At 31.3% G+C, this 26,510-nt stretch overlaps 2 protein-coding genes across 5 annotated transcripts in view; one reads left to right on the top strand and one right to left on the bottom strand.

Moving 5' to 3' along the window:
- LOC139482618 (protein kinase C and casein kinase substrate in neurons protein 1-like) overlaps window positions 1–4,480 on the bottom strand; it is a 35,419-nt gene extending 30,939 nt beyond the window's left edge. The window contains exons 1-2 of one of the 4 annotated variants that reach the window (XM_071266536.1): window positions 4,394–4,480; window positions 23–248 (exon numbers count right to left, since the gene is read on the bottom strand). In XM_071266536.1, the coding sequence (XP_071122637.1) occupies window positions 23–227 (205 nt within the window). In that variant the 5' untranslated portion in view covers window positions 228–248; window positions 4,394–4,480. Of the gene's footprint in view, window positions 1–22; window positions 258–4,393 lie in introns of those variants that run through there. The other 3 variants (XM_071266537.1, XM_071266534.1, XM_071266535.1) reach the window with 3 other exon arrangements.
- Window positions 4,481–9,948: 5,468 nt separating this feature from the next.
- LOC139481258 (ATP-dependent DNA helicase Q1-like) lies at window positions 9,949–25,355 on the top strand. Its single transcript, XM_071264436.1, has 11 exons — window positions 9,949–10,073; window positions 11,205–11,378; window positions 11,852–12,031; window positions 15,745–16,050; window positions 16,618–16,784; window positions 18,654–18,735; window positions 19,527–19,675; window positions 21,433–21,689; window positions 22,686–22,780; window positions 23,319–23,585; window positions 24,780–25,355. The coding sequence occupies exons 1-11, from the start codon at window positions 10,067–10,069 to the stop codon at window positions 25,328–25,330; spliced, it is 2,235 nt and encodes a 744-aa protein (XP_071120537.1). The 5' UTR covers window positions 9,949–10,066; the 3' UTR covers window positions 25,331–25,355.
- The last annotated feature ends 1,155 nt before the right edge of the window (window positions 25,356–26,510 follow it).

Here is a 26,510-nt window from a genome sequence, read left to right as displayed (position 1 = left end):
ATTTTCCAGTGACTATACATACCTTTATCAAGAAAATCATTCCATTTTTTAGTCCAACCTAGTAAATTTTTTGAATATCCTTTTTCTATTTCTGCTCTCTGTTCTATAAGTTGACGTAAATTGTCACAAAGTTTGTATCCATTGTCACAGCGTTTCACAGTCCGACTATATTTTCCTATTTCCCAAAAACTGTCACTAGTGGCCGTCATTTCATCATGAATCGACATGTTGCTGATTTACCTCAGACTCTGAAATTAATTTTAAAATACTTATTTTGAAACTACAATATACAGTTTTCAGTTTAATCGCAACAAGGGTAATTAATCTCCTACTGTGTACATGTAAAAATGTATGATGAAAACATTTACAATATTTGGCTTTGTAGTGATACATCATCCTAGACACTCCTGGATGTACAGGTTTATAATTTACACAAAAACTGGTTTATTCATATATATTCCTTTCTAAAATTTCAAGTATTTACAAATTTAATCCAAAAAAAATATGATGACTTACAAGAACTCTGCAATGCTACATGAACATGAAATGTAATTTGACTAATTAGTGGCCTTTTTTAATTTCCCTGTTAAGATTAATTACTTTCCAGATAAAAATTACAATGATTTGAACTTTCAAGTGTAAACAAATTTGTCCTAAATTGATTTTCTTTTGTGTATCCAACTACGTTTTATAAATCAAATTTCCTTATACCTAAAAAGTGGTCCAGTACGTTATCAAATGAAAATTTATTCCAGCAGGAAGCACAAAACGCATGTCAACAAAACTACATGTATTTTTTTCAAAATAGTCTGGATATACATGTACTTGTACCAATAGTTATAACTATCTAGAGGCAACTTTCACCTACATGTATAAATATAAATTAAAATCATATATTTGTTTGCACCTGTAAAAAAGGTAAACAACTTCGGATAAGTACATTTGTAATACACAAATATGATAAAACTAGGAAACAGAAATAGACAGCGTTCCACATGTCCATTCTCAATTTTATTAGATACAATTAACAATTGCTATTCTTTACAAATTATTTCCTCAAACTTTGATGTTTTAAGTACAAGCTGTGCAAAATATGTATATTTGTATTTCCGATAATAAATTTAAACCCACTTTTGAGTTTTGGGGAAACATGTAATGTAATTATACATGTATAATAACGTATTGATACACGTGACATGAATTATTTTAATTACTTATAATGATCGTTGATCATCAATGGTGCAACATTTTCATGATCATTATATTACGTATTTTATTTTTAATGTATTGGCAATTACAATGTATTTACATTCTACATTTTACATACTAAGTACATACTAAACAATGAAGATGAGATTTTCAGTTTGGTATTTTATCATGTTTATTGGGTTTTTTTCTGACAGAAAAAGAAATGGAGGGGGTGTATTCTTTTCAATGACATGCATTCTGAATTTGTTATCAATTTTCTTGTACAAATTAAAGCTAATACATAGGGTTTTTGTCTGTATGAAGCAAGACTACATGCCTACTTAAATCAGCACGCCACCTGATTAAAATGCTTGTTTCTGAAACTTACATGAATTGTATTTCCATCATTACAATATATAAAATTTATTGCACTGTAAAACATTCACCATTTAACAAGTTTAAACTGAACTTTTTGGGAAACTGTAGGCTGTGACTCAGGAAATGGCCTTAATTTGCAGATTAGTATTAATCTTTTTTTTGTGGGATGGTACATGTATGATGAAAAATATAGAGATTCCACTTTAATAAGACAACTCTAGTCAGATCATTAACACAAGAAACAGGTCATGCAGGTAGATTATATCTGTATAAAACTATGTCATTTTTTTTTATCAACACATATTTTTGAATTATTTGTAAAAGTAATGGTGATGATACATTTATTCACAGTTCTTATTCAAAAATGCTTTATTTTCATTTCCCTTTCAAAGAGGGAAGTTCAAAGGTTTAAATAATATTTTCAGTTTAAATTTTATGTAATAATTCATTACATACATGACATAATGAACTTCAATATTTAGGATACATAGTAAATATCAAATATTTCAATAACTAATCAGCTTTAAGACCTTCTCTAATCTTTAAATTCCTTTCCATATAGTTACACATCAATTGCTCTATGGTCATGATGGTTAAGGAGATGGGATAACTATACCCTTACAATTGGTAAATCATTGTCAAAATGACATTTGACCTGTTATATAAAACCAACATATTATCATATTACATTATTGTCCTTTAGACAATATCATTTCTTCAGGATTTTGAGGCATTAACATACCCTTTTATGTTTAATATTTTGCTGATACAAATTGTACAAAAATGTAACTGCATCTTATACATGTTAAATTGATTACTCAATTGATGTTTGTTTTAATGCCAATTGTTAAATCCAACCATGGGGGAATGGGGGAAAGGTTTATTTGACTAGTATTTGAATTTATCATGTTTATGGTCCTGTATCCATGATATTGCCTATTTTATCAAAATATGTCTGATTAGGGAAAATTTTTGGCTTACTTGCATGTGTAATGTGTCATATAATCATAAAATACATTTTGGCTTACTTGCATCATTGCATGTGTAATATGTCATATAATCATAAAATACATTTTGTGTATTTATACCTAATAGATAAATAAGATGATGTGGTATGAGTGCCAATGAGACAACTCTACATTCAAGTCACAATGGAGAGTTGTGATAAGCATAGTATATTTCCTTTTCACTTTCATGTGTGTATTGTTGATTCATTTCAGTTTCCTTTTAATACTTTTATAATTCTTATTTTATGTCTAACAGAATAACACAATGATGACAACATGCATGTCTGTCCATACCAGATTCTGCACTTTACTGCCAAATAAGTACTACAAATTTTTATTTCTTTTTGAATAAATGTCATGGCGGATGATTCTGAGAGTTCAATGATTATTCACCCTAAAGTATTTAACAATACTAACGAATCATCTCAAGTCTTATGACAGATACATTGTCATAGACTGATCCAGTGAATTTTGCAACCCCCATCCCCAAACTAGAAATTCACAAAATAGTTTTGGTGAAAAAGTTTTGTTGTCATTTAAATTCTATATTCAATGAGCCACTTAAATAGGTGACATGTTATCATTAGACTAATAATGTTTACCCTGGGAAAAAGATTTCCAAAAATACTGTTTCTGTCAGGCATACAAGAAGAAGTATTGACAGAAAAGAGCTTTTTGCTGTTCATTCATATTATTTTTTAAATAAAAGTTGTAATGAAAATTTCAACAATTACAGAGGAAAAATCATTCATGAATGAAATAAATCTTTTTTGTTTGTTAGGTTTCCCTGTTAAAAATTTATAGGGTACATGTACAATGTATACTTGTTTGTACAATATTTTTTTAAATAAAAAATCGTTTCAATATAATCATGACTATCATGGTTTTATATGAATGTAGTTCTGGTATTGCATGTATTCATATCAGTGATTGTCATTTGCAATTTGTCAATGAACAAAATGAAATAGTTTTCGGTTGATTTTGAACGAAAAAACTTTTAAGGATAAATATACATGATATATGGGACAACTTTGGTCAAACTCCTATGAAATAACGTGTTCTAAAGATACAGCTTTTTGAAGCAATAAGTTAGCTACAAATGTTTATGTTTTAATGCACAATTATTGGTATTTTTTTTTCTTCTAAATGATAAATCCTCATAACATTTTGAAATGAGCTCATACTTTTGGTCAGTCAACGAAAACAGATGATTTTTCTTTGACCTATAATTATTTAAGCTCTTCAATGTAATGCAACAGGTTTCATGACCATACATTTGTCTTAGAACAAATGATTAACTTTCATTATAACATGCTGATCTACAGGCATGACAGCCCAAATCATATGGTCACACTCAAATTAGCCTTTGAAACATGAAAAAAAAATTATCATGAGATTGAGACACTTAAAATAATTCTTTTTTTATCAATGGCCAGATTATATTTTTGCCCCCGGCCAGGTGTGCTAAATAAAAAACACCTGTCAAAACTTTTTCTTCAAGGAAGTGGTCTGCAATGCAAGCTGACAGAGTGTCAACACTTGAAAGTAAATTAAAGTTAAAAATATTGCCAATACACTTCCAAAGCAGGCAATTGAAAAACAAACGAAGGGTAAAATTAAATGATAATTTGATCCAAAATTATGTCAACAATCCAAAAAATGTCAGGATTGACAGACCGTCCGGAGACTTATTTTGTTTTGTGTGCTACGTTTAAACTTGGAATATTTTTGTACCTCTGTAATAATATTATATCAAACTTATTTGTCTTTTATAGAGGGATAATTTCACGGTGTTGTGTGTAAACTATGCTCATACTCACCAAGATTTTGCAGGTGAAGAAAAGTTAGAAAATCCAATATGGCCGACTTGAATGGGTGTGGTTTATTTTTCTGCATGTTATAACGATGAATATGATTGGATAGCGAATTTTATAGCAGTTTTACAAAAGTTGGTAGAGATAATGTTCCGAAAACTTCCATCATCTTTTGAATGATCGTAGTTTCTTAAATTTTAAAGGAAATAGACTTGTGAATCTCCTGACAAGTCGTGTTTGATATTATGTAATATCTTGGCCGTTTTTAAAGTGATTATTTGATTACCAGACAAAATATTTCATGATTATTTTATCATTTTATAATTTAGGCCGTGACTGTTTGATTATCTTGCTTAAAAAATAATTGATGATTATGTGATTATATTGGCAAACAATTTGTGATTATGTGATTACGTTGACACCCCCCACGAGAGGCCTCACTAGTTTATCTAAATAGAACAAAGAAGTAAAATACAATAGTCGGCTTATTTTAAGGGGGTATGGGAGTCTAAAATAAAAATGATAGAATTTGTTCATATTTTGCCAAAACGTTGTATCTATTGATAAATGTTCAAAAATATAATAAAAACGATAGGTCACCGCGCATTTTCTCAAGCTACAGGACGTGACAAAATGACACATTTTGTATGGATTATACAGGAAAAAACACCATTTTGTGATTAGAAACTAAACAAAATGATAGAATTGTTAAATACTTAAGGAAAAGATGGCTTTCAGACAATGTTTTGAGAATATCAAAAGAAAAGATATGTGCACCGTACGTTTTTTCCGGTCAAAATACAAAATAAGAAAATTTCATGTAGAATCCTTCAGAAAATGCAATGTTTTAGAATAACCTCCCCTTTAAATGCCAATTTAAAAAAAAATTTAAAACAACCAAAAACAATCAACATTTGCAAAAATATTAATATTTATAAGTTATTATCTTATAAATTGGTTCTTTTAAATGAAAATTTACATTAAATATCTGCATTCCTGCATCAAATTTTGCTAGCTTGATAGAAAATATGGACCTTTGATTCTCTGTTTTTTCCAATCCAAGATGGAGGAAGACACCAATACCACGGGGCCTTAATAGTGACATTTAGTTGTGCTATAAAATAGTTCACGCCACACGACGTCCACAAAAAGTACTCATTTAAATAATCTTAAATAAGGACATCGCAAAATGAACAGTAAACATAGATTTTTGATAAATAAAAGAGGGGCGGAAGTTGAAAATGTTCTTCAACCATAGTTGGAGAAACATGAATCTTCAAACATTCGCAATAAGCAATTGTCCATTGACCCAAGGTTATGGAGTTATTGCCCATTATACATTTTTTTTGTATTTTTGTAATCTTTTTCACAAATAAATTTAAAACCATATCTTTGCATCACATCATAACACAGCCTTGTATGGCAAAACCGATATTGCAGAGGGGAATTTGTTTCAATGTGGGTGTATAAAATTAAAATTCTCATTATTTCTGAATGGGAATATTAAATATTGTCATATATTAGTAAAATGCAATGCTTTCTTCACGTTAAGAACTCTACATTTTTTTAATTTTTTTTTATGGCTGTTCTGTGTGTGGAATTTTCTGTTCTTATTCAAAATACCTTAATTTCAATTGCAAGCGTCTGTCCTTTATTCGGGTCAATCCCCTATATATACAGAAGCAACCCATATGGATTATAACCAATTTGTTTTTGTCTAAAAAAAAAATACATGACATATTTGCGACTGAAAGCAAACAAAAAACAATCAGTCAATAAAAAAATATTTTTCTCTGCTTCCCATGTTTCATTTTAATTTACTATTTTGAATCCAGATTTCTAAAATTTCCATTGTACATTTTGTTCTATTGACAGAACAATTTGTCCTTCTGCCATTTGGACAAAATAATCAAAAATTCACTACTGGTATCTGAAATACAGAATGAGTATGTACTTTATGCAGTTTCACAAAAAAGTACACATCATATGATATACAACCCTTCTGAGCTGGTTTTTGGAGAAAAAAAAAATTCTAATGAACCATAAGTTATTTTCTTTGTAAGATGTAGTGATTTTGTCCATTTTGTCAATGATAACCTTCTTCTACAAATTGCCTAAAATTGAACAGGCAATTTGTAGTATTTTGCTTCAAAATTTCAGCCATTTTACAAAATGCCTTAATTTAGAAAATGCCTGTAACATATATACAGAATGGGAAATTTTGTGTGGATCATAAAAAAGTAGGAGAAAAATGTCAAAATAGGTGCCATTAAGGTACACTCAAGTAATATGCCGGCTAACCTACTTTTGACCACTTTTTGTCCGTCCTTGCAGAAAATTATATTTACTTTTTAGTCAAATAAAATCACACAAAAACAAGATTAAAAAAAATAATAATGTATACGCGATCCCAATATACCATAACCGAATTTTTAAATATATATAGCCTGAATCATTCTGTCAACGCCGCCACCGCTTATCTGGGCAATTCAAGTTGGTATGCTTAATTCATAATTATTAGAACAATACAAACCTTTCAAAAAGATGCGGAACCCTGTCTAATATATAAAAGATGGAGTTAAAGTCTATATGTATAGTAACATTCTTCCCAATTGTGAACTTTCCGTTTCCAGTTAGCAACATTCCAGCAGCACCTACATACGGAGTATGTATCTCCCAATTGATACGATATTCCCGGGCTTGTATGGTCTATCATGATTTACTTGATAGAGGGTTGCTGCTCACAAGGAAGCTATTAAACCAATCATTCATTCGTAAATTTTACGGACGCCATCACGAGTTGGTTGACCGTTATGAAATAACCGTTTCACAGATGATAACGGATATGTTCTATATGTCGTAACTACAATTCCCTAGCTTTTCACGAATATCATTGACCTACCGAATTAGACTATTTACCGGGTTTGTAATAACATAAGCAACACGACGGGTGCCACATTTGGAGCCGGATCTGCCACGTGCATACCTTTTCAGAGTTAATGAGAACAACCCAAGGTTTTGGTGGGGTTCGTGTTGCTCAGTCTTTAATTTTATATGTTGTGTGTTTGTGTTCTTTTATTTGTCTGTTTGTCTTTTTCTTTTTTAGCCATGGCGTTGTCAGTTTATATTCGATATATGAGTTTGACTATCCCTCTGGTATCTTTCGCTGGTACAATATAATAGCGTTATAGAATAGAATGTGTTTAAACGTTACTGTAGACATCAATAATGTCGCCGATTTTTTTTTTTTTTAATTTTCCGCTAAAAGTCCAACTTCCAGAGGATATAGCTTGAAAACAAGCACGGCTGCTAAGGACTTTCTTTGTTCCGATGTATTCGTCGTTCATTTTTGAATCGCATTTCCATTTTTAAAATATCTGTGGACCAACGCATTAGAAAATTCTTAAAAGGTAAAAATATCTGCCGTTTTAATTTTTTTTTATGATTTCTTGGATACTTGGCAAGACATATATATCCTTTGTATTTCTGGCGTATCATGCTGTTAATTTTAACAGCTTGTATCTGAAAAATGAAAACGGTTACCCCCTTTTTTATTTTATTTTCTGATGTTTTTAACCAGCAGAATACACATGTAAAATTAAAAAATAAATCTATGGAGTAGTTAATTATGTACACTTCGCCTTAAATTTCTTTGCCTGTACACTTTAATTTGTAGTGAAATGCAGAAAAGTAATAATAACGACTATAGTACAACCAAAATTGATCAAAATACTCGTTTATATTAGCGTAGGGTGGGCTGAATAACGGACAAATCTTCTGAAAATGACAAGCAATCATAAACAAATGTTTCTGCGATAGAGTCGATGTCCTCTTTAATAAATCATTTTAATTTATCAACTTATTTTATTTTACCCATATTTTGCTTATAAGTGGATGTGGATTGGATGGTAGTTTATGTATGAATGTGTTAGTGTGCATGGAGTATGTTTGACATATGTATGTTTGTGTAAGTGTGCATGGAGTATGATTGACATCTCCACATTCCAGCATCTGACGTCAGTAAAAAATCGGACAGGAAAATAATGTTTTATTATTGATTTATTTCGGACAGTATATGTACACCAAGTTCAATTTATTAATATGAACTCTGTAGAACTATTGCGACTTGATGTTTGCGGAAAACCAAATAACAATTATAAGCACATTAGAAAGAACACACATCACACATATAAAGAAATACATGACAAGTAAGCAACATAAATCAAAGCAAGGCCGGCAAGATAAAAAACATTTTACTGTGGCTGTCAAAGGGACAAAAAAGTTATTGAAATAAGATTAAACGATAAACAGAACAGACTCTAAGACTTCAATTTTATCATTTATATCTTTTATATAGTCATTTTATAAAATTTACTGTTTGCAAACGTATAAATTGTTCTTATCCCAAGCAGAAAACCCTAGCCGTATTTGGCACAACTTTTTTGAACTTTTGGTCCTCAGTGCTGTTCAACTTTGTACTTGGTTTGGCTTTCGAACGTTTGTATCTGGGCGTCACTAGTAAGTCTTGTGTGGATGAAACGCACTAGTACTTCTGGCGTATTAAATCTTAAACCAGGTGCTCTTTGTTAGCTATTATTTGTGTGATTCTTTGTCCAATATGTTCTCCTATTTATTTGTATTGTAGTCCTGCAATGTTATGTTGTCATTTTAATGTTATATTTAACATTGCCATTAAAGCGGGAAGTTTGGCATGCCACAAAACCAGGTTCAACCCACCATTTTTTCTTTAAAAAATGTCCTGTACCAAGTCAGGAATATGGCCATTGTTATATTATAGTTCGTTTCTGTGTGTGTTACATTTTTATCGTTGTGTTTCTGTTGTGTCGTCTGTTTTCTCTTATATTTGAGTGTAAATTCTCATTACTATAAGACGTGCCGTGCCGGTCAAGGTACTTTTCTATCCCAAATTCATGTATTTACTAGTTTTGATGTTATATTTGTTATTCTCGTCGGATTTTGTCCAATGCTTAGTTCGTTTCTGTGTGTGTTACATTTTAATGTTGTGTCGTTGTTCTCCTTTTATATTTAATGCGTTTCCCTCAGTTTTAGTTTGTAACCCGGATTTGTTGTTTTCTATCGATTTATGAGTTTCGAACAGCGGTATACTACTGTTGCCTTTATCTACAACAAAGTTATTGTCGACATATATAGATTATCTTAAGAACAACATGTTAATATAAAATAGTTAAGTCTTCTTCTTCTTCAGTTATACAACAAAACTTTAGGATACTGAAGATTACTTGCTGTTGAATTCAATTGTACTGCATTGAAAGAATCAATCATAGTAAACTGCTATTTTTTGCATTTCCCTTTTTAGTATTTGGCCGTGAATTATCTTAAAAATCAAACATTGTGTAAGAATTTTGGACTAAGCTTTGTCTTCTTGTTTTCAATTCTGTTTTCCTTTTTATAAGATAACATGGAAAATTATGTTTGATTAGTGCCATGGAATTGCATTTTGGTGTTTATTTGGAGGTAATACGGTAAAAGTCAGACCGCCGGACTGGGCTCGTTACCATTCCGGTACTTATCTAAAACTATTTTTTCAGATTTTCGGAACATTCGTATCGGCACTCCTTTAGAGTTATCTTTGGCGAAATAGAAGTTAGAAGACGATAAATTTTAAAATTTAGATAACGGCACTAAAAGACAAAATACATGGATGGTAGTCATAACTCATTGTCAATTTATGTAGCTGAAATGTCAAATAATGTCGCAAGTGTCTTTTTATTCGAGACAGGTGTTCCCATGGCTCTGGATTCATAGAAAAGGGGACAATTTTCATAAATTTATGGAAATGAAAATGCATCGAAAACCCTCAAGTTATTGAAACAGAATAGGTGCTTGGAGACATGCACATGTTTTCCCACACTCTCTTACTTTTACCACCTCCAATGGATTTCATTAAAAAAAAAAACTCTGCTTCTATTCAATGCAAAAACTCACTTTGATAAATTTGTGAAGTGCCAATTTTATTGGCAATATTTAATCAGGTTCTACAAATAAATTATTCAATGACGGTTCCTTTCACCCTAATTTCTTCAATAACATGATGGCCCTGAATTTTTAAGCTGAAGAGTCTGTTAGCCCTGTGTCTGCAGGGGCGGATCTAGTCTAAATAATTATGATGTCTGGCAAGGCTATTTTTTTTCTGGGAAGCCTTCCTACGTCGTCATAACGCTGAAGTAATTTTTTACGTCTGAAGTTTGAGAGCAAATTTTGGGGGGAACTTTGACACCTAATTTTGACTAGAAATTTTGATTGCCGGTAAGAAATTTTTACGTAGTTACAAAGTCCTACCTTTTCTGTGCTTATTGATGTAAAATATTTCCAGAAATATCCAAAAGAAAGGATTTGATAAGATACGATTCCATTTGAAGTTGGGAAATATTTATTTTGACAATTAGCAACGAAACATCACTTCTGGTGAATATAAAATTTAAAATCCGATAAATTTTAATGGATCCGAATTTCTGGAACGTTCGATTTACATTATCCAGAAATTCGGGTCTGTCAAATTATACCGGATTTTAAATTTTATATTTGTATTTCACATACCAAAAATACAACTTTTCCTTAATCCACATACCAAAAATACAACTTTTTCTTAATCCACATACCAAAAATACAAAATTCAGATTCCTTGTAATATTAACAGAAAAAGTTGACAAGGTAATTAATGGCACACATTCTCTTTTTTATGTTTTATATTTTTATTGCCATCATTCTTTTGGTAAACAGATCTATACCGCTTTATTATTGCATAATAATTTATTAAATTATGATTTGATTTTAGTTTACAGGAAGGAATTGGCAGACACAAAACAAGAACTAGATACCATCAGTATAGAGATCGACAGTCTTTTACAACGTCAGGCTTCTTTACAACAACGTAAAACTGAATTAGACTCCATTCTAAGACAAAGTAGTGCAAAATCAGATGATAATGATAAGAAATGGGATAAACAAGGTAAACTAGTGAAAAATATGAAGAATAGAGATCTTTGAAGCCATTTAAGTGGGTACCAACCCTTTGTCTATAATAGATTTGTCTTGTTTAATTTTTATAAAACTATATAGGAATGATTTAATTAGACGTCTAGCAGTTTGACAAACACATATTTTGATGCTTTAGAAGTATGATTTCTCATTACTAACAGCTATAATCCGATATATTTATATACAATGTAGTACGTGATTAAAACATTTAACTGATTTTTAAAAACTTTTTTCTTTGATGTTCTGTACCCGCTAAAGTACACTATTCCATAAAGATTAATGGCACTCAGCAAAGGCACTTCTTAAATTCATTATTTGCAAATGACCATTAAATACATGAATAAAAATAAATAGATAAATCTGATAAACTTGATAACAGAACAAACATTTTATAGTAAAAATTTCTGTAAAATTCATAGAATATATTTGTTAAATTTGTTTTAGATTTTGAATGGAGTAATAATCTATTGGCTAAGATGGGATCAGTCTTTAACATACAGACTTTACGACCCATGCAGTTACAGACCATGAATGTGACAATGTCTTGTAAAGATTGTATGTTGATAATGCCGACAGGGGGAGGGAAAAGTTTATGTTTCCAATTACCAGCCCTCTTGTCCAAGGGTAAGTATGATTAAGAATCCACCTCAAAGGAGTAGTATGACAGAGTTAAAATGACTTTCAAATGTGTTTAGGTTTTTAATGTTAATGTTGAGACTCAAAGAATTTATCATTAATTATGTTTTATATTATATATTCTACTTGGACAATAAGTTAATATATATCTAATTGATAATGGACATTTTACAATCAAAGTGACAATAATGCCTCAGGGCTTAATCCTTTATCCTTCTTAAATTAGAGACATTGCTAAAAGAGTTGTATTAATTATTTATCTTTCTTTATCTGGATAATAACTTGTTTATATTTGTCAACACATTATGTAATAATTGATCTTAGCTTATTGTTTAATTCTCATATATATATATATTGTACTATATTGTAAAAGATATAAGTTTGGAAGTCACAGGCTTGGTGACAAGTTCCAGTCTTGGAAATAAATTATATACTAAGTGAAATTCATCTTCTGTGTATTACTGCTAGTTTATGGTGCATGGTTATTTAGGTTTAACATTTAGTTGTGACCGATCCTCATATCAGTCTCCTAGATATTAGACTGTGGATTTCTTGGTTACACATGGTCGAGGACCGCCTTTTCCGGCAACCTCAGCAGCACAGCGAGTTACCCCCCAAGAAGAGAAACTTCGTTTAATGACAATATGAAGTACTCATTCCAACCACAGTGGAGACAATGGAACTATTTCCCTTGCCAGCTACCAACAATGCCAACATGTGGAAGATGTGGAAATAAACATTTATATAAAGTATGTTATTCATTAGCTAGGAGTTGCTATAAGTGTAAGAAAAGAGGACATTATGCAAGGATGTGCAAAACTAGTGATAAACCAAAATTGGAACTTAATGCATTGAATTCAAAGCACAAAAGCAATAGGCAAATTCAAAGAGACAAGAAGAGAATGGACACATACATTCAGAACAAGAAAACATGTCGTGAACTGCCATTTTCAAACTTAAAGGATACAAATTTTGGTAAATATTTGGATTTAACAGGTGTGATTAAAACAGAACTGAAAAATGTTAAGCAGAAATTCAAGGTTGATCAAATTGACCAGCAAAATCGTGTGAATGAACTACAGTCTCAATTAGAAAAATTAGTAAATGAAATAATTCAAGCTCGGCGAATAATTACCACATTCATTGACCAAACATCCGATTTAAAGCAGGAAAATGAAAAACTCTCAATAACTGTAGACCAATACAAAGAGTCAGAAGCTGAAACAAATCAAATACTGGAAGAACTTATAAAAAAGAACAGTGAACTATCAGAGGAACTAGAGGAATATAAAGAGTTCGAAGAAGAAAATACAATGTTTGATTCTGACGATGAGGAAACATATTTTATTACGAACAAAGATGTGGACAAAATGCTGGAAGAACAAAGTGACACTCATCTAAAATTAGTTTCAAAACTTGAGGATGAAAATAGGACTCTAAAAAGTAAAATGGAACATCTGACATCAGTTCAATGTGCAAATTCAACCATCGAGAAACAAGAAACTAGACTCCAATGGATATTGTTGACAAATTGATTCAAAACCAAAATAAAAAACATTCAACCAAAAGAAGTTCAAAGAATTCAAAACGCAAATCTCGTGTTTCCAAAAATACATCTTAAGATTTAAGGTGTTATTCAAAAACATGTGGAAATGTTTTAGTTGGACAGGGAGAAATGTATGACAGAGTTAAAATGACTTTCAAATGTGTTTAGGTTTTTAATGTTAATGTTGAGACTCAAAGAATTTATCATTAATTATGTTTTATATTATATATTCTACTTGGACAATAAGTTAATATATATCTAATTGATAATGGACATTTTACAATCAAAGTGACAATAATGCCTCAGGGCTTAATCCTTTATCCTTCTTAAATTAGAGACATTGCTAAAAGAGTTGTATTAATTATTTATCTTTCTTTATCTGGATAATAACTTGTTTATATTTGTCAACACATTATGTAATAATTGATCTTAGCTTATTGTTTAATTCTCATATATATATATATTGTACTATTTTGTAAAAGATATAAGTTTGGAAGTCACAGGCTTGGTGACAAGTTCCAGTCTTGGAAATAAATTATATACTAAGTGGAATTAATCTTCTGTGTATTACTGCTAGTTTATGGTGCATGGTTATTTAGGTTTAACATTTAGTTGTGACCGAATCCTCATATCAGTCTCCTAGTTTTAGACTGTGGATTTCTTGGTTACAGTAGGTCCAGTAAGGACCGATTTTGGCCTCAAATTTCAGATTTATCTGACAAAAGATTTTGACCACTTTTTAAACACTTAAGTGTCTATTTCATTTGATTCAATTGATTTATGTGAAAGATTTAACTAATTTATTCATTAAAAACGTTCCGATTCAAGCTTAAATATGACAAATCTACCAAATATGCCGAAAAATGTCACTTTTCAGATGGTTTTCGTCAAAAATGAAAGTAGCCGCATCCGTGTTCATCCTCAACCTGTATATATGTTATGTATTATTAAATACAACTTACATTTCAATATTTAGGATGAACACGAATGCGGCCACTTTCGTTTTACACGGAAACCGTCTAAAATTTAACTAAAATGCTAGAATTATGAAGATTTCAGTAATTTAGCATGACTTATTGGTGCTAGTACCTGATATATGTGCATTGTATTGTCAAATACAGCCCACATTTATGTAGCAGAAGCATTCTACTGTCCATTAAATGACTAAAAGTTTACATTTTAACAATTTTGTAAAACTGCTATATTTTGGGGCCAAAAAGGAGTCTTACTGAACCTACTCCTTTGTAAGTTTGTATCATTAGAAACAACCTTATAGCCTTTCTTTTCAAATCAATGAGATCATACATTTACTATTTACGTCTTAAAAACTCTACAGAATTTTTTCCCAAGTGTGCAGATTAACAGCTTTTTGACTGAGTGTTTTCCTGAATCTTGAATTAACTCAAACTAATTTGATACAGCATTTCTAGGGTAGCAGTACCGGTTAAATGGTATATGCAAAGTAATGAAGAAAAGGTCATTTGTTTTATACCTTGTTAGGTCAACCTTGAGACAAGAGAATTAGTATATACAAAAAAAGCAGATGTGGTATGATTGCCAATGACACAACTCTCCACAAGAGACCAAAATGACACAGAAATTAACAACTACCGGTATAGGTCATCATACAGCATTATATTCCTATTTTCTCCATCAATTACATGTATACACAAAATTTAAAAGAATATGAACAAGTACTCAATGGCTTTGAGTCATAATGTTGTTTATGAGTAGGGTGTGTTTTCTTCTTAAAGATTATTACCATCTATGTCTGTGCATTCAAATTCTGACTATATATCCAGTACAAAACAATGTATTTTTATTTTCCAAATATGCTTGTAATATTTGCCACTGGGTGTTAAGAACCCTGATTATAAATGAAATATTAAACAAAGGATATCAAAGTGGTCATTGAATCAGTTGATTCAAGCACAGTCAAACCTTGTGTATAGGTCACTGCTATAATCAAAGAAAACCATATTTCATTTGGTAGTATATTCCGAAGTTTTTAGGTGCTATGTGAATGAATTTTTCTTTGACTTTGTAATAGGTGTAGCCACAGAAAGATTATTGCTTGCATTAGATGTTGATAATTTTCTACATGTAGGTTTATAATTATAATTGGTAATTTATATTATTCATTGATGAATTACAGGTATTACCTTAGTTGTCTCTCCTTTAGTCTCTTTAATGGAGGATCAGATAATGGCATTGGAAAGATTTGGAATTGATGCTACAAAACTAGATGCCTCAGCTAGCAAAGAAAAGGTCAAGGCTGTTCAAGAGGCTATGTTGGACAAAAGTGCTAGTCTCAAACTGTTATATGTCACACCAGAAAAACTGGCAAAAAGTAAAAGATTTATGGCAAAATTGGAGAAAATGTACCAGGCAGGGAGGTTTTCTCGACTAGTGATCGATGAAGTCCATTGTTGTTCACAGTGGGGACATGATTTCCGTCCAGGTAAATATATCAGATAGATGTATAAGGACGTACTTTGACCTTTAACATGTATAATGGTTTACTTTTTACTAATTGTGACTTGGATGGAGAATTGTCTCATTGGCACTTATACCACATCTTCTAATGTCTATATAAGGTTTTATTTATGAAAATGAAAGGATATGTTAGGTAAACCGAGATGTAATTTCATGTTTAGGTCAAGACTTTATCGTCATACAGAGAGTATATAGCTAACATATATCTGTTACAATTACAAATTTAAAATGAACAAAATACATAAAGGGAAAATTTTTTTTATTGGTGAGGTTTGCTGAATTGGACAGGAACATTATTGAATGTCAGAATGAAACTTCATCTAGTTATATGAGTACTCAGTCCTTCCCCATTAAGTTGATCATTACGTATAGTGAATAAAAAGAAAAATGAAAATTGGTTGAAATTAGAACTTAATTGTTATTTTGGATAAAAAAAGATACAGAGTTATGAAAAACAATGCTTTGAAATTCTGAATCAAAAGATGACCGCAAGTAATTAAAGATTGTTAAGGTTGCTTTAAATTTTTTTCAGATTACAAGTTTTTAGGTATAATGAAGCGACAGTTTCCAGAAGTTCCCATTCTTGGTTTAACAGCAACAGCTACTACTAAAGTGTTGGAGGATGTCAAGAAAATATTAAATATTCCTAACTGTCATCTGTTTAAAGCTTCATTCAACAGACCAAATCTATTTTATGAGGTACAAATCAATGATTGTTGTTTAAAGCTTTTTAACCGAATTTTTGTGACAAAAATGTCGGTTATTGATTTGGGGATGTACGGCGGTCGGGCGGGCGGGCGGGCAGCAATCAAATGTTGTCCTTGCATTTTCTCATGAACCGTTCAACCAAAGCTTTTAAAATTTTAATATGTTGTTACTGACAACAAAATGAAGGTCAAGTTCAATAATGACGATTTTGACTTTTACCGCTCAAGAGTTATGGTTCTTGAGAGATTGAAAAATGGTGTTTCCAGTCGTGTCCATGCATTTACACATGAACTGTTCAACCAAAGCTTCCCAAATTTTAATATGTTGTTACTGATGACAAAATGGAGGTCAAGTTCAATAATGACGATTTTGACTTTTACCGTTCAGGAGTTATGGTCCTTGAAAGATTGAAAAATGGTGTTTCCATTCATGCTGTTGCATTTACTCATGAACTATTTAACCCAAGCTTTTCAAATTTTAATATGTTGATACTTATGGCAAAATGGAGGTCAAATTTGATATTGATGATTTTCACTTTCACTGTTCATCACTTATGGTTCTTTGTGATATTACCAGGACACAAATAAATGTTAATAAATCCGGTTTGCTGTCGTTGTGACAGCCTCTTGTTATTAATATAGATTGATGTTGTTGAATAATCCACACATTGCATATAGATTTTTAAAAGTTACTATTTCGAGTATATTTATGGTTCACCAGGACACAAATAAATGTTAATAAATCCGGTTTGCTGTCGTTGTGACAGCCTCTTGTTATTAATATAGATTGATGTTGTTGAATAATCCACACATTGCATATAGATTTTTAAAAGTTACTATTTCGAGTATATTTATGGTTCACGACCTCATTTTCATGGTTCATGTGACTAAAATAAAAACTGCATACTTTTAGTGATAAGGTGATATATTACTCTATAAAGCAATATTGTTTGGTATTTAATCATTTTTGTGAAGCCTGCAACGTTTGTTGCAAAAACTAGACATAGCGATCCTACATTCCATTCTCTGTCGTCGTTGGTGGCAGCGGTGGCATCCACAAATATTCACTCTGTGGTTAAAGTTTTTGAAATTTTAATAACTTTCTTAAACTATCCTGGATTTCTACCAAACTTGAACAGAAGCTTGTTTATTTACAGAAGATGGTATCCAGAAAAAAAATTCTTTTTTCCCCTGTACTTTTCTTATAAATGGACTTGTCAGTTTTCCTATCCAAGGTCGTGGTTTTCTCAGGGCACTCCTGCTACCTCCACCAATAAAAACTGGCTGCCACGAAATAGCCTAAATGCGGTGCTTAAAAGTGGCATTAAAACACCAAAAATAGATAAATAAATATAAATGGACTTAGTTTTTCTGCCAGTTTACATTACAATCATTCTGTGGTTAAAGTTTTTGAAATTTTATTAACTTTCTTAAACTATCCTGGATTTGTACCAGACTTGGACAGAAGCTTGTTTATGACCAAAAGCTAGTATCTAGAAGGAAAATTTGTAAAAATATATTTCCTGCTGTTCCTTCCATTACTTATATATGAACTTAGTTTTTTCCAGTTGACATTATGATTACATACAGTCTGCAGTTAAAGTTCGTAAAACATTTATGAGATTCATAAAGTAGGTGAGACACTGGGTTCTGAGGAACCCTTACAAATATTTTACTCTTCTTTTGTTTATGTAAACTCTATTTTGACATAGTCATAGGGTGAAATTGCTATGTGAATATTGCTAAACACTGCATTTTATGACTGTTGTGAAAGTAAAATTTTATGTGTTATTGGATATACCGTTTTGTCACACAATTCAAAATAATTTAATCATTATATTTTGTTAAACATGTATTGTAGGTAAAAGCTAAACCATCAGCATTTAAAGAAACAATATCAGAGATGGTTGAATTAATTGATAAAAGATTTAGAAACCAATCAGGTCAGTGATGATATTTATAGAATAAAAACTAATCCAAGAATCTTAATATAGAAAATCATTCACAAGTGACACACACCAACACATTTAAACACAACTGTGTGTAGCTATTGTATTGATTATCAGTGTTGTTCAGTAACATGTTGAATAGTTTTCGAAATTTGATTTTTTATTATTAGTTTCTGTAAATTCAGAAATTTGCGATGTTTTTCTTAATATAAATAACGCTAATGGATGAGTATCCCATAAGTTAGTACTTGCAATCTCATATTTAATTCATATATCTAAATGCAAATTTTCCTAAACTCGAAATTATTAATTTCACATTTTTCTTTCTTACAAAGGGCTGTTCCATAAAAACATACATGAGACCAAGGGAAGGCAACTTAAATTTGCCTCTATGGGTGGGTGTGAAATATTGTGTTTAATGGGTCTAAAATGTATGCAGGACTTGCTTCTATGGGTGGTCACTGTATTTTTAAAGTGCCTTCCCTGGGTTCCATGTATGTTTTAATGGAACAGCTCAAAATTCTAATAATGAATGCACACAATAATTTCTGAATTTACTGTACTCTTTTTATTACATTTTTCATGGACTTTTTAATGGAAACAAAGTAGAAAATGTAAGTAAATATATCTATGCCTGCACATTTGTTTTGATGCAACATCTAGTTTATTAACAGCACCCATTGTTCTATTACATCCCATGAGTAAAATCATCAGCTTTTATCTCACATGCGAAATTACTTTTTTTTAATGGGAAATCATTGTATTTCATTGCTATCAATTTCCAGGTATTGTGTACTGTTTTACACAAAAAGAATCAGAAGAGGTTACAAGAGAGCTGAGACAACAAGGAATAAAGACAGGGTGTTACCATGCCAGCATACCAGCTAAACAAAAAAGTCAGATTCATGAGATGTGGTTGGCAGATAAAATTTTGGTGAGTTGAGTTTTATTTTCATTTTAATAACACCTCATAACCAACTTCTTGAGCTTACAATGTTCCTCTGTCCAGGTACTTATCACAACTATGTTCCACCCGTAAAAATGTAGATCAGTGTTAGGCAACGACTTATTTTTGTAAAAATCAGAAAAAGGAAATTTGAACATTTTCCATTTGTAAAAAGATAATTGGTTATTTAACAAAGATCCACCATTCCTCATAACCTAATAATTGAAAGTTAAATATATACCTCTATGCTTGATAAAACAACAACAATTATACACCTCCTACTTCATAATTTGATCAGATTGGCTTGTTAAATTTGCATTTTCATATGATAGGCAATCTGACAGATAATTTATTTTGCTTTTTATCAGTGATCTAACTAGCAGATAAATTGCCCATACATTGGTATCAATGAGTTCTATGCTATTAGTTTATCTTTTGTATTTTTACAACATATTTCTGTACATAAATTTTGAACATTTTTTTCTGACCTTCTTTTACTCATTAAATCTAATTGTAATATTATAAGTTATCTACGTTCATATCCGTAGATATGGATATTTTAACACCCTGAAGTACCCCAGTACACCATGAGGTGTAGCCGAAGGGTGTACAGGGTACTGAAGGGTGTTAAAATATCCATATCTACGGATATGAACGTAGATAATGAATTTATCCCCGGTCTTAGTCCGAATCGGGCGAGTTTTATGGAAAATCGGGTACAAAGTGTAATGCGAAAACAAGGTTTTTTTCATTATCTAAAAAAGTTTTATTGAAATTTGGAAATTTTACATATTTTTTACGGGGTGTAGGGTATTACCTTTGGTAGAACCCTACAGGTAGTCAAATATAAGACGTTTTTAATACGGAGACGGAGAAACTGGATTGAGTCAAATTTGGCGCTCAATGTTGTGAGCGTTACGCCATAGATGGTGTGACGTCAACGTGGGTAATTTGCATAGCTAGGTCAGTAGTCCCATTCCTTGAAAATGTGGCAGTCAAGTGATGCATTTAATGAAATGAGTGTAAATGGTCGGTATAATAGGACAAAATCGTTAATGAATTAAATATTTAATTACAAACATCATGGATAATCTACAGAATTCAATATTTCACAAGGAGCAATCATAGAACTTACTAAGGAAAATTTGCGTGAAGTTCCCCGGGATAATGGTTAACAACGTCCGGGGATATGGGTTAGCAACACCCAGGGGCTATGGGTTTTGTAACGACGTGCGTTAACCAATCAAAATCCTAGATATATACTAAGCCGGGGATAATATATATTAATAATTGGTCTCATCATGCCTTCTGCTCTGGTACAACTGATTGTCAAAACAAATTAAAATCTGGTATTTAAATATAGTGGTATTAATAGTGTGTAATGAATTAAGATTTCTAGTGGTATATGGCATTTTACTAATATAACAATTAATTCTCTATTGGTACAATGTACCATATGTTGATCTATAATTAAAAAAGTTGATGCAGAAAATACATGATATATATAATTTTCATTATCAACATTATACAATACATTTTTGTTTTGATTTTAATCACTGTCTTTGCAACAGAAACCAATGTGTTAATGATTTTCATTATAAAAATCCTTACATAATGCATAAGTCTGACAATTTAAAAAAAAGAAAATAAAGTATTGAGGTTAATACTTAAAGTTACTAATTGTAAAACCTTAGGAGCAGTATATTGTCAGTAAGAATATATGAGAATTGCATCTTGTATTTTAGGTTATTGTGGCAACTGTTGCCTTTGGCATGGGAATAGACAAACCAAATGTCAGATTTGTTATTCATCATTCTATCAGTAAATCTATGGAGAATTTATACCAAGAAAGTGGACGAGCAGGGCGAGACGAACAGAGATCAGATTGTATCGTATACTACAGATTTGCTGATGTGTTTAAACAAAGTACTATGGTATTCACAGAACAGACTGGTTTAGACAATGTCTATGGTGTTATGTCATACTGTTTAGACATATCTAAGTAAGTACATAAACATGCTTGTATACACTATATATTGTATTTTCTGATTAATCTTTTCTGTATTGTTATGGAACAAAAAGGATAAATTTAAGCTGAAATGATTACATTCTTGAATAACTTTGTTTTTAAAATAGAAGAACTGATTTTTTTAAAATGCACTCAGACAGTTCCTATGAATTTAAAAAAATAACTTTGTCATAATTAAAGACTTTAATACAGGATCAGTGCCTTTATTGTCTATTATTATTTCATCATAGTCTGCCAAATGTTTGTTATATGAAGAAGATGGTTGAAAAAATGTGAAGAGAGATTGATTTTGTTTTTAAAGATTTATTATACCCCACGCAATGAAGTTGCGAAGGGTATAATGTTTTTGACCCATCTGTTCCATTCATCAGTCCGTCAATCCTGTTTCTGGTCATCGCAACTCCTCTCAAACCACACAACAGAATTTCATGAAACCTTTTAAGATAATAAGGACATACTATGTAGATGTGCATATCAACAGGAAATGACGATTTTATTTTTTTCTAGGAGTTACGCCCCTTTGAACTTATTTGCTTCAATGTACTACTGCAACAGTTTGTCATCGTAACTCCTTTGAAACCACACAACAGAATTTAAAAAAAACTTTTTAGATAATAAGGATATACTATTTAGATGTGCATATCGACAGGAAATTACAATTCAATTTTTTTTTCTAGGAGTTCTGCCCTTTGAACTTATTTTCTTTAATGTACTACTGCAACAGTTTGTCATCACAACTCCTCTTAAACCACACAACAGAATTTCAAGAAACTTTGTAGATAATAAGGACATACTATGTAGATGTGCATATTGACAGAAATTATCATTCAATTTTTTTTTCTTATACATTTTTTTCCCTAACACTTATTTTATTTCTCCAATTTTGGGACGTGGGGTGTGTGAGCGCGCTCACTAGGGTTCTTTAATTAAAAATTGAAATGACAATTAAAATATAACTTTTTGTTTTAGATGTAGAAGAGCATCAATAGCTAGACATTTCGGAGAGTTGTGGGATAAATCACAGTGTAATAAGATGTGTGACCATTGTAATAAAGACACAGAAGGTGAGAATGGTAAAGATAGGTTAGGAAGGAGAATTGTGATATTTGAGGGAACATAGTTGAAATGTAATAAGAAATAGTTACAAATGTTATTAGAAATAATTTCTCTCATGTACTTTAGATTTGAAAGGTATAAATAGTCATGATAGTGTAATCCCTAATTGGTAAATAAATTTCTTATAATGCTTCAGCAGATATTTTAGTCATAGTGACCTTGACCTATTGTTGTTGAATAAATAAGCTTCTTCCCCTTCCCTATATCTTCAATCTGTTTATGTTTCATTCAAGGGAAACTCAAAGAAAATTAGTACATTCATTTTTATGCCCCACCTACTTATGCCCAACATACAATAAGATTTTGGTCAAGGTAGTTTTTGATGAAGCTGAAGTCCAATCAACTTGATACTTAGTACACATGTTCCCTATGATATGATCTTTCTAATTTTAATGCCAAATTCAATTTTTTACCCATTTTCACGGTCCATTGAACATCAACTAAAATTTTGCCAAATACAGCTAAAAAACTTATCTTTTCTTACAGGGGAAAAGAGAGATGTTACAAAATTAGGATTAAATGTTTTAACAATATTAGACCAAGCATCTGCAACAGATCAAAGGATAACTGCATTGAAACTGTTAGATGCCTGGGAGGGTAAAGGGGCAGGCTCACTAAAAGTCAGAGGATTGGACCCTCCTAAGGTGTCCAGAGACAAGCTTGAGAGAATTATTGGTCACATGTTATTACAAGGTTTTATAAGAGAAGATTTTCATTTCACACCATACAGCACAATAAGTTATCTTGTTGCAGGTAAATATAAACAAGCACAATTATTTAAAAATTATGAAGAAAGTTGGGTTTTTTTGCGAAATTTTAGAAAAAATACCTCAAGCAAACTATTTCGTTTTCAACTGGAAAAATAGTTTAAATTTTAAAACTTTGTTAATTTTTATCTTGTCAGATATATTTTGACAGCTATAATAAAGATGTCCCTTTTAAAAGTCACCTTCCTGAAATGAGTTTAATGTGTACAGAGCTAGTTCTTGGAAGGATATTGATTTTCTCTAGTTGGATGACATACATGTTTTCCTTTAGACTCCAACATGCCTTTCACTTTCAGATTTTGGTTGTTTACTTATTAGTTAATTAAAAATGATATTGACTGATGCTTTTTCTAACAATGCTTTCAATTCTAAATTCCTTCCATAAAAAATCAACTTTGTATGCAAATATGTTGTAAATTTTATAATATTTATACATATTTCATGTCAGTAAGCATAGGTTTTACAATTTCTGTCACTAACACGAAAAATTTACAGAACTATATCATAGATTCTTTAAGGATGTACTTAGGTGAGGTTAGGTGAAAATTAATAAATTAAGAAGTTAAAATTGATACTATAAGCTGGTAGAGCATCAATTAAGGAATAAAATAAGCTAAAAATATTGATAGGTCATGGACCTCCTTTTCGAGATATTTGAGATTTAAAATATGGCGGGAAAAGGCTGACTCGGACTTTTACTTTATATTTGCATTGGTTTTATTATGTCTCAAAACAAAAGAAAGAAAATTAAGAATCTTTTAAAATTTTGGTAAATGACCTTTCTTGAGCTATTAAGTCTTATATGAAAAAATAAATGGGTGTTATGGGGCAAAATATTTTACATTGTATTGTATGGAAAAACACCAAGGAGTCCGAACATTTGACACAAATTCCAAAACCTCACCTAAGTACATCCTTAAATGCATTATTATTAAGCTTAGACTTGTGGCAGTGCATAAAGATTGATAACTGTGATTACTGTACATTTAATATTTTTAAATAACTAGATTGTACAATTATTAAATATAATATTTAAATAAAACTTGCCATACACTGATATCTCAAAAACAATACTAAGCCAAAAAATGAACACAAAGTTCAATATGTTTTAAAGAGGCAATATTGATCAGTTTACTGTTTAAAGCATAATAACAATTGATTCTTTTATGAATATTTTTAGGGGCAAAGGCGAACTTGTTAAAAAGTGAATCAGCAAAATTAGCAGTTGAGTTTCTCAATAAAAGAAAATCACTACCAACTCAGAATTCCAACACAGACAATTCACCCTCATCACAGAGTGATCATAAACCTCTAGCCAAACAGAATGATACAAAACCAAAACTTGTTGTTATAAACTCAGAAAATTCAAAGTTCTCAAACTTTACTGGAACTTCCACTAATCAGAGTAGTCAAGATGAAAATGACTTTACAAAGACAAAAAAGTCAGGCAAATTAAAAAGGAAGAAGCCAGTGATAGATGACTCTGATAGTGATGATTTGGACTTTGGAGAAGAATTTAAAAGAAAACCTGCTATGAAAAAGAAATCCTCTCGGGATACAAGTTCTTCAAAATCTGAACGTATTAGTGGCAGTCACAGTAACAATTGTTCAAATTCAGAATCTCTTAATGGGAACCTTTGTGAATCTAATGAAGCAGAATCAGGGGACGATTCAGATGTTATAATTGAAAATGTTAAGAAATCAAAAGCTATTATGATTGATTCTGAGTGAATAATAAAAAAAGAAAAGAAATTAAGGTTATAGCATCAGTCCTATGCAAAATTTGAATGCAGGCATACACCATGGACACCGGCGTAGCCAGGGTTGAAACGAAGTGGATGCTGAACTGTCGCCGAGCGTAGCGAGGCGAAAAACTTTTAGAGATCTTTTTATGCAGAAAATTATATATTTTTTTCGAACATTTCCTATTTGCACGTGTACTCCCCCAGAATCCAAAGCTTGTTAGATTTTTTATGTAATTTCAAAATACCCACCCATTCATATATTTCCAACATAATTTTATTGTTTTCTCAAAACTACCATCATTCAATTCATAAACATGATAAATATTTGATGTAAAAGTTTCCACCAAATCTTATATTTGACATCTTAAAAACGGACCCATTACAGCGGCACTTCTGTATATGTCGGAACTTCGGAATATAGGAACCGAAGTAATTATTCTTTCGCTTAACACGTTGCAGGGGACATGGAAATATCACACGTCCGTCCCTCCGTCTGTTCGGTCTTGTTGGCACTCTCATACATGTGTATAGTTCTTGCCAGATTTTTATTAAAAAACTTATATCATCAGCAATGTTTTTGACACTATCAAAAATAAGTCCTGATCAAATATTTATAACCGGTTATGCCCCTTTGAAATAAAAATTATAATGGAAATCCCATTGCATTTGCTCTGAAGCTTTTATTTCTCTTTAGATATTATTTTTAGTTATTGGCCTTAATTGCTTCTTGGATAGATAAAAAAAAATTGCAATATGGGGGGAATTGGCTCTTCTTTTATTGAAAAATTATTATTTGTATCTAGATGGTAACGGGTATATATAAGCCCATGAATGATCACACTCTATTACAAATTCACGTTTTTATCCTGTCTTCTTTCATGTCAGAGGAAACGATGTCAGGATATAAATGGTGGTTTAGTTGTAAGTAACGTTGCTACGTCAGATGTAGAAGCCATCTATCCACTTTGCCCAATTTCAGATGAGACATCTCCGCTGGTCTGCCTGTCATCATCCTCTGTCTGGGCTTGCCATAGCTGACGACATAGTCTTTTCACGAAAAAAGTCAGAAAGTCAGAACACTTTTCTGCGATTGATACATCTTGTTTACATAAACTAATTGATCATACATAAAAGACCATGCATACTGCTTTAGAAATGATTGGACG

Source organism: Mytilus edulis, chromosome 7 (genome assembly GCF_963676685.1).
Source record: "Mytilus edulis chromosome 7, xbMytEdul2.2, whole genome shotgun sequence".
NCBI classification, from domain to species: domain Eukaryota; kingdom Metazoa; phylum Mollusca; class Bivalvia; order Mytilida; family Mytilidae; genus Mytilus; species Mytilus edulis.
The sequence above is the reverse complement of the archived record's forward strand: the minus strand, read 5'-3'. Positions and strand labels throughout refer to the sequence as shown.

What these genes read in the sequence shown, in the direction of transcription:
- LOC139481258 (XM_071264436.1), top strand. An exon ending in AAGATTTAGAAACCAATCAG is followed by an intron (nt 18,736 to 19,526) that starts GTCAGTGATGAT and finishes ATCAATTTCCAG; the next exon opens with GTATTGTGTACTGTTTTACA. An exon ending in AATAAGTTATCTTGTTGCAG is followed by an intron (nt 23,586 to 24,779) that starts GTAAATATAAAC and finishes GAATATTTTTAG; the next exon opens with GGGCAAAGGCGAACTTGTTA.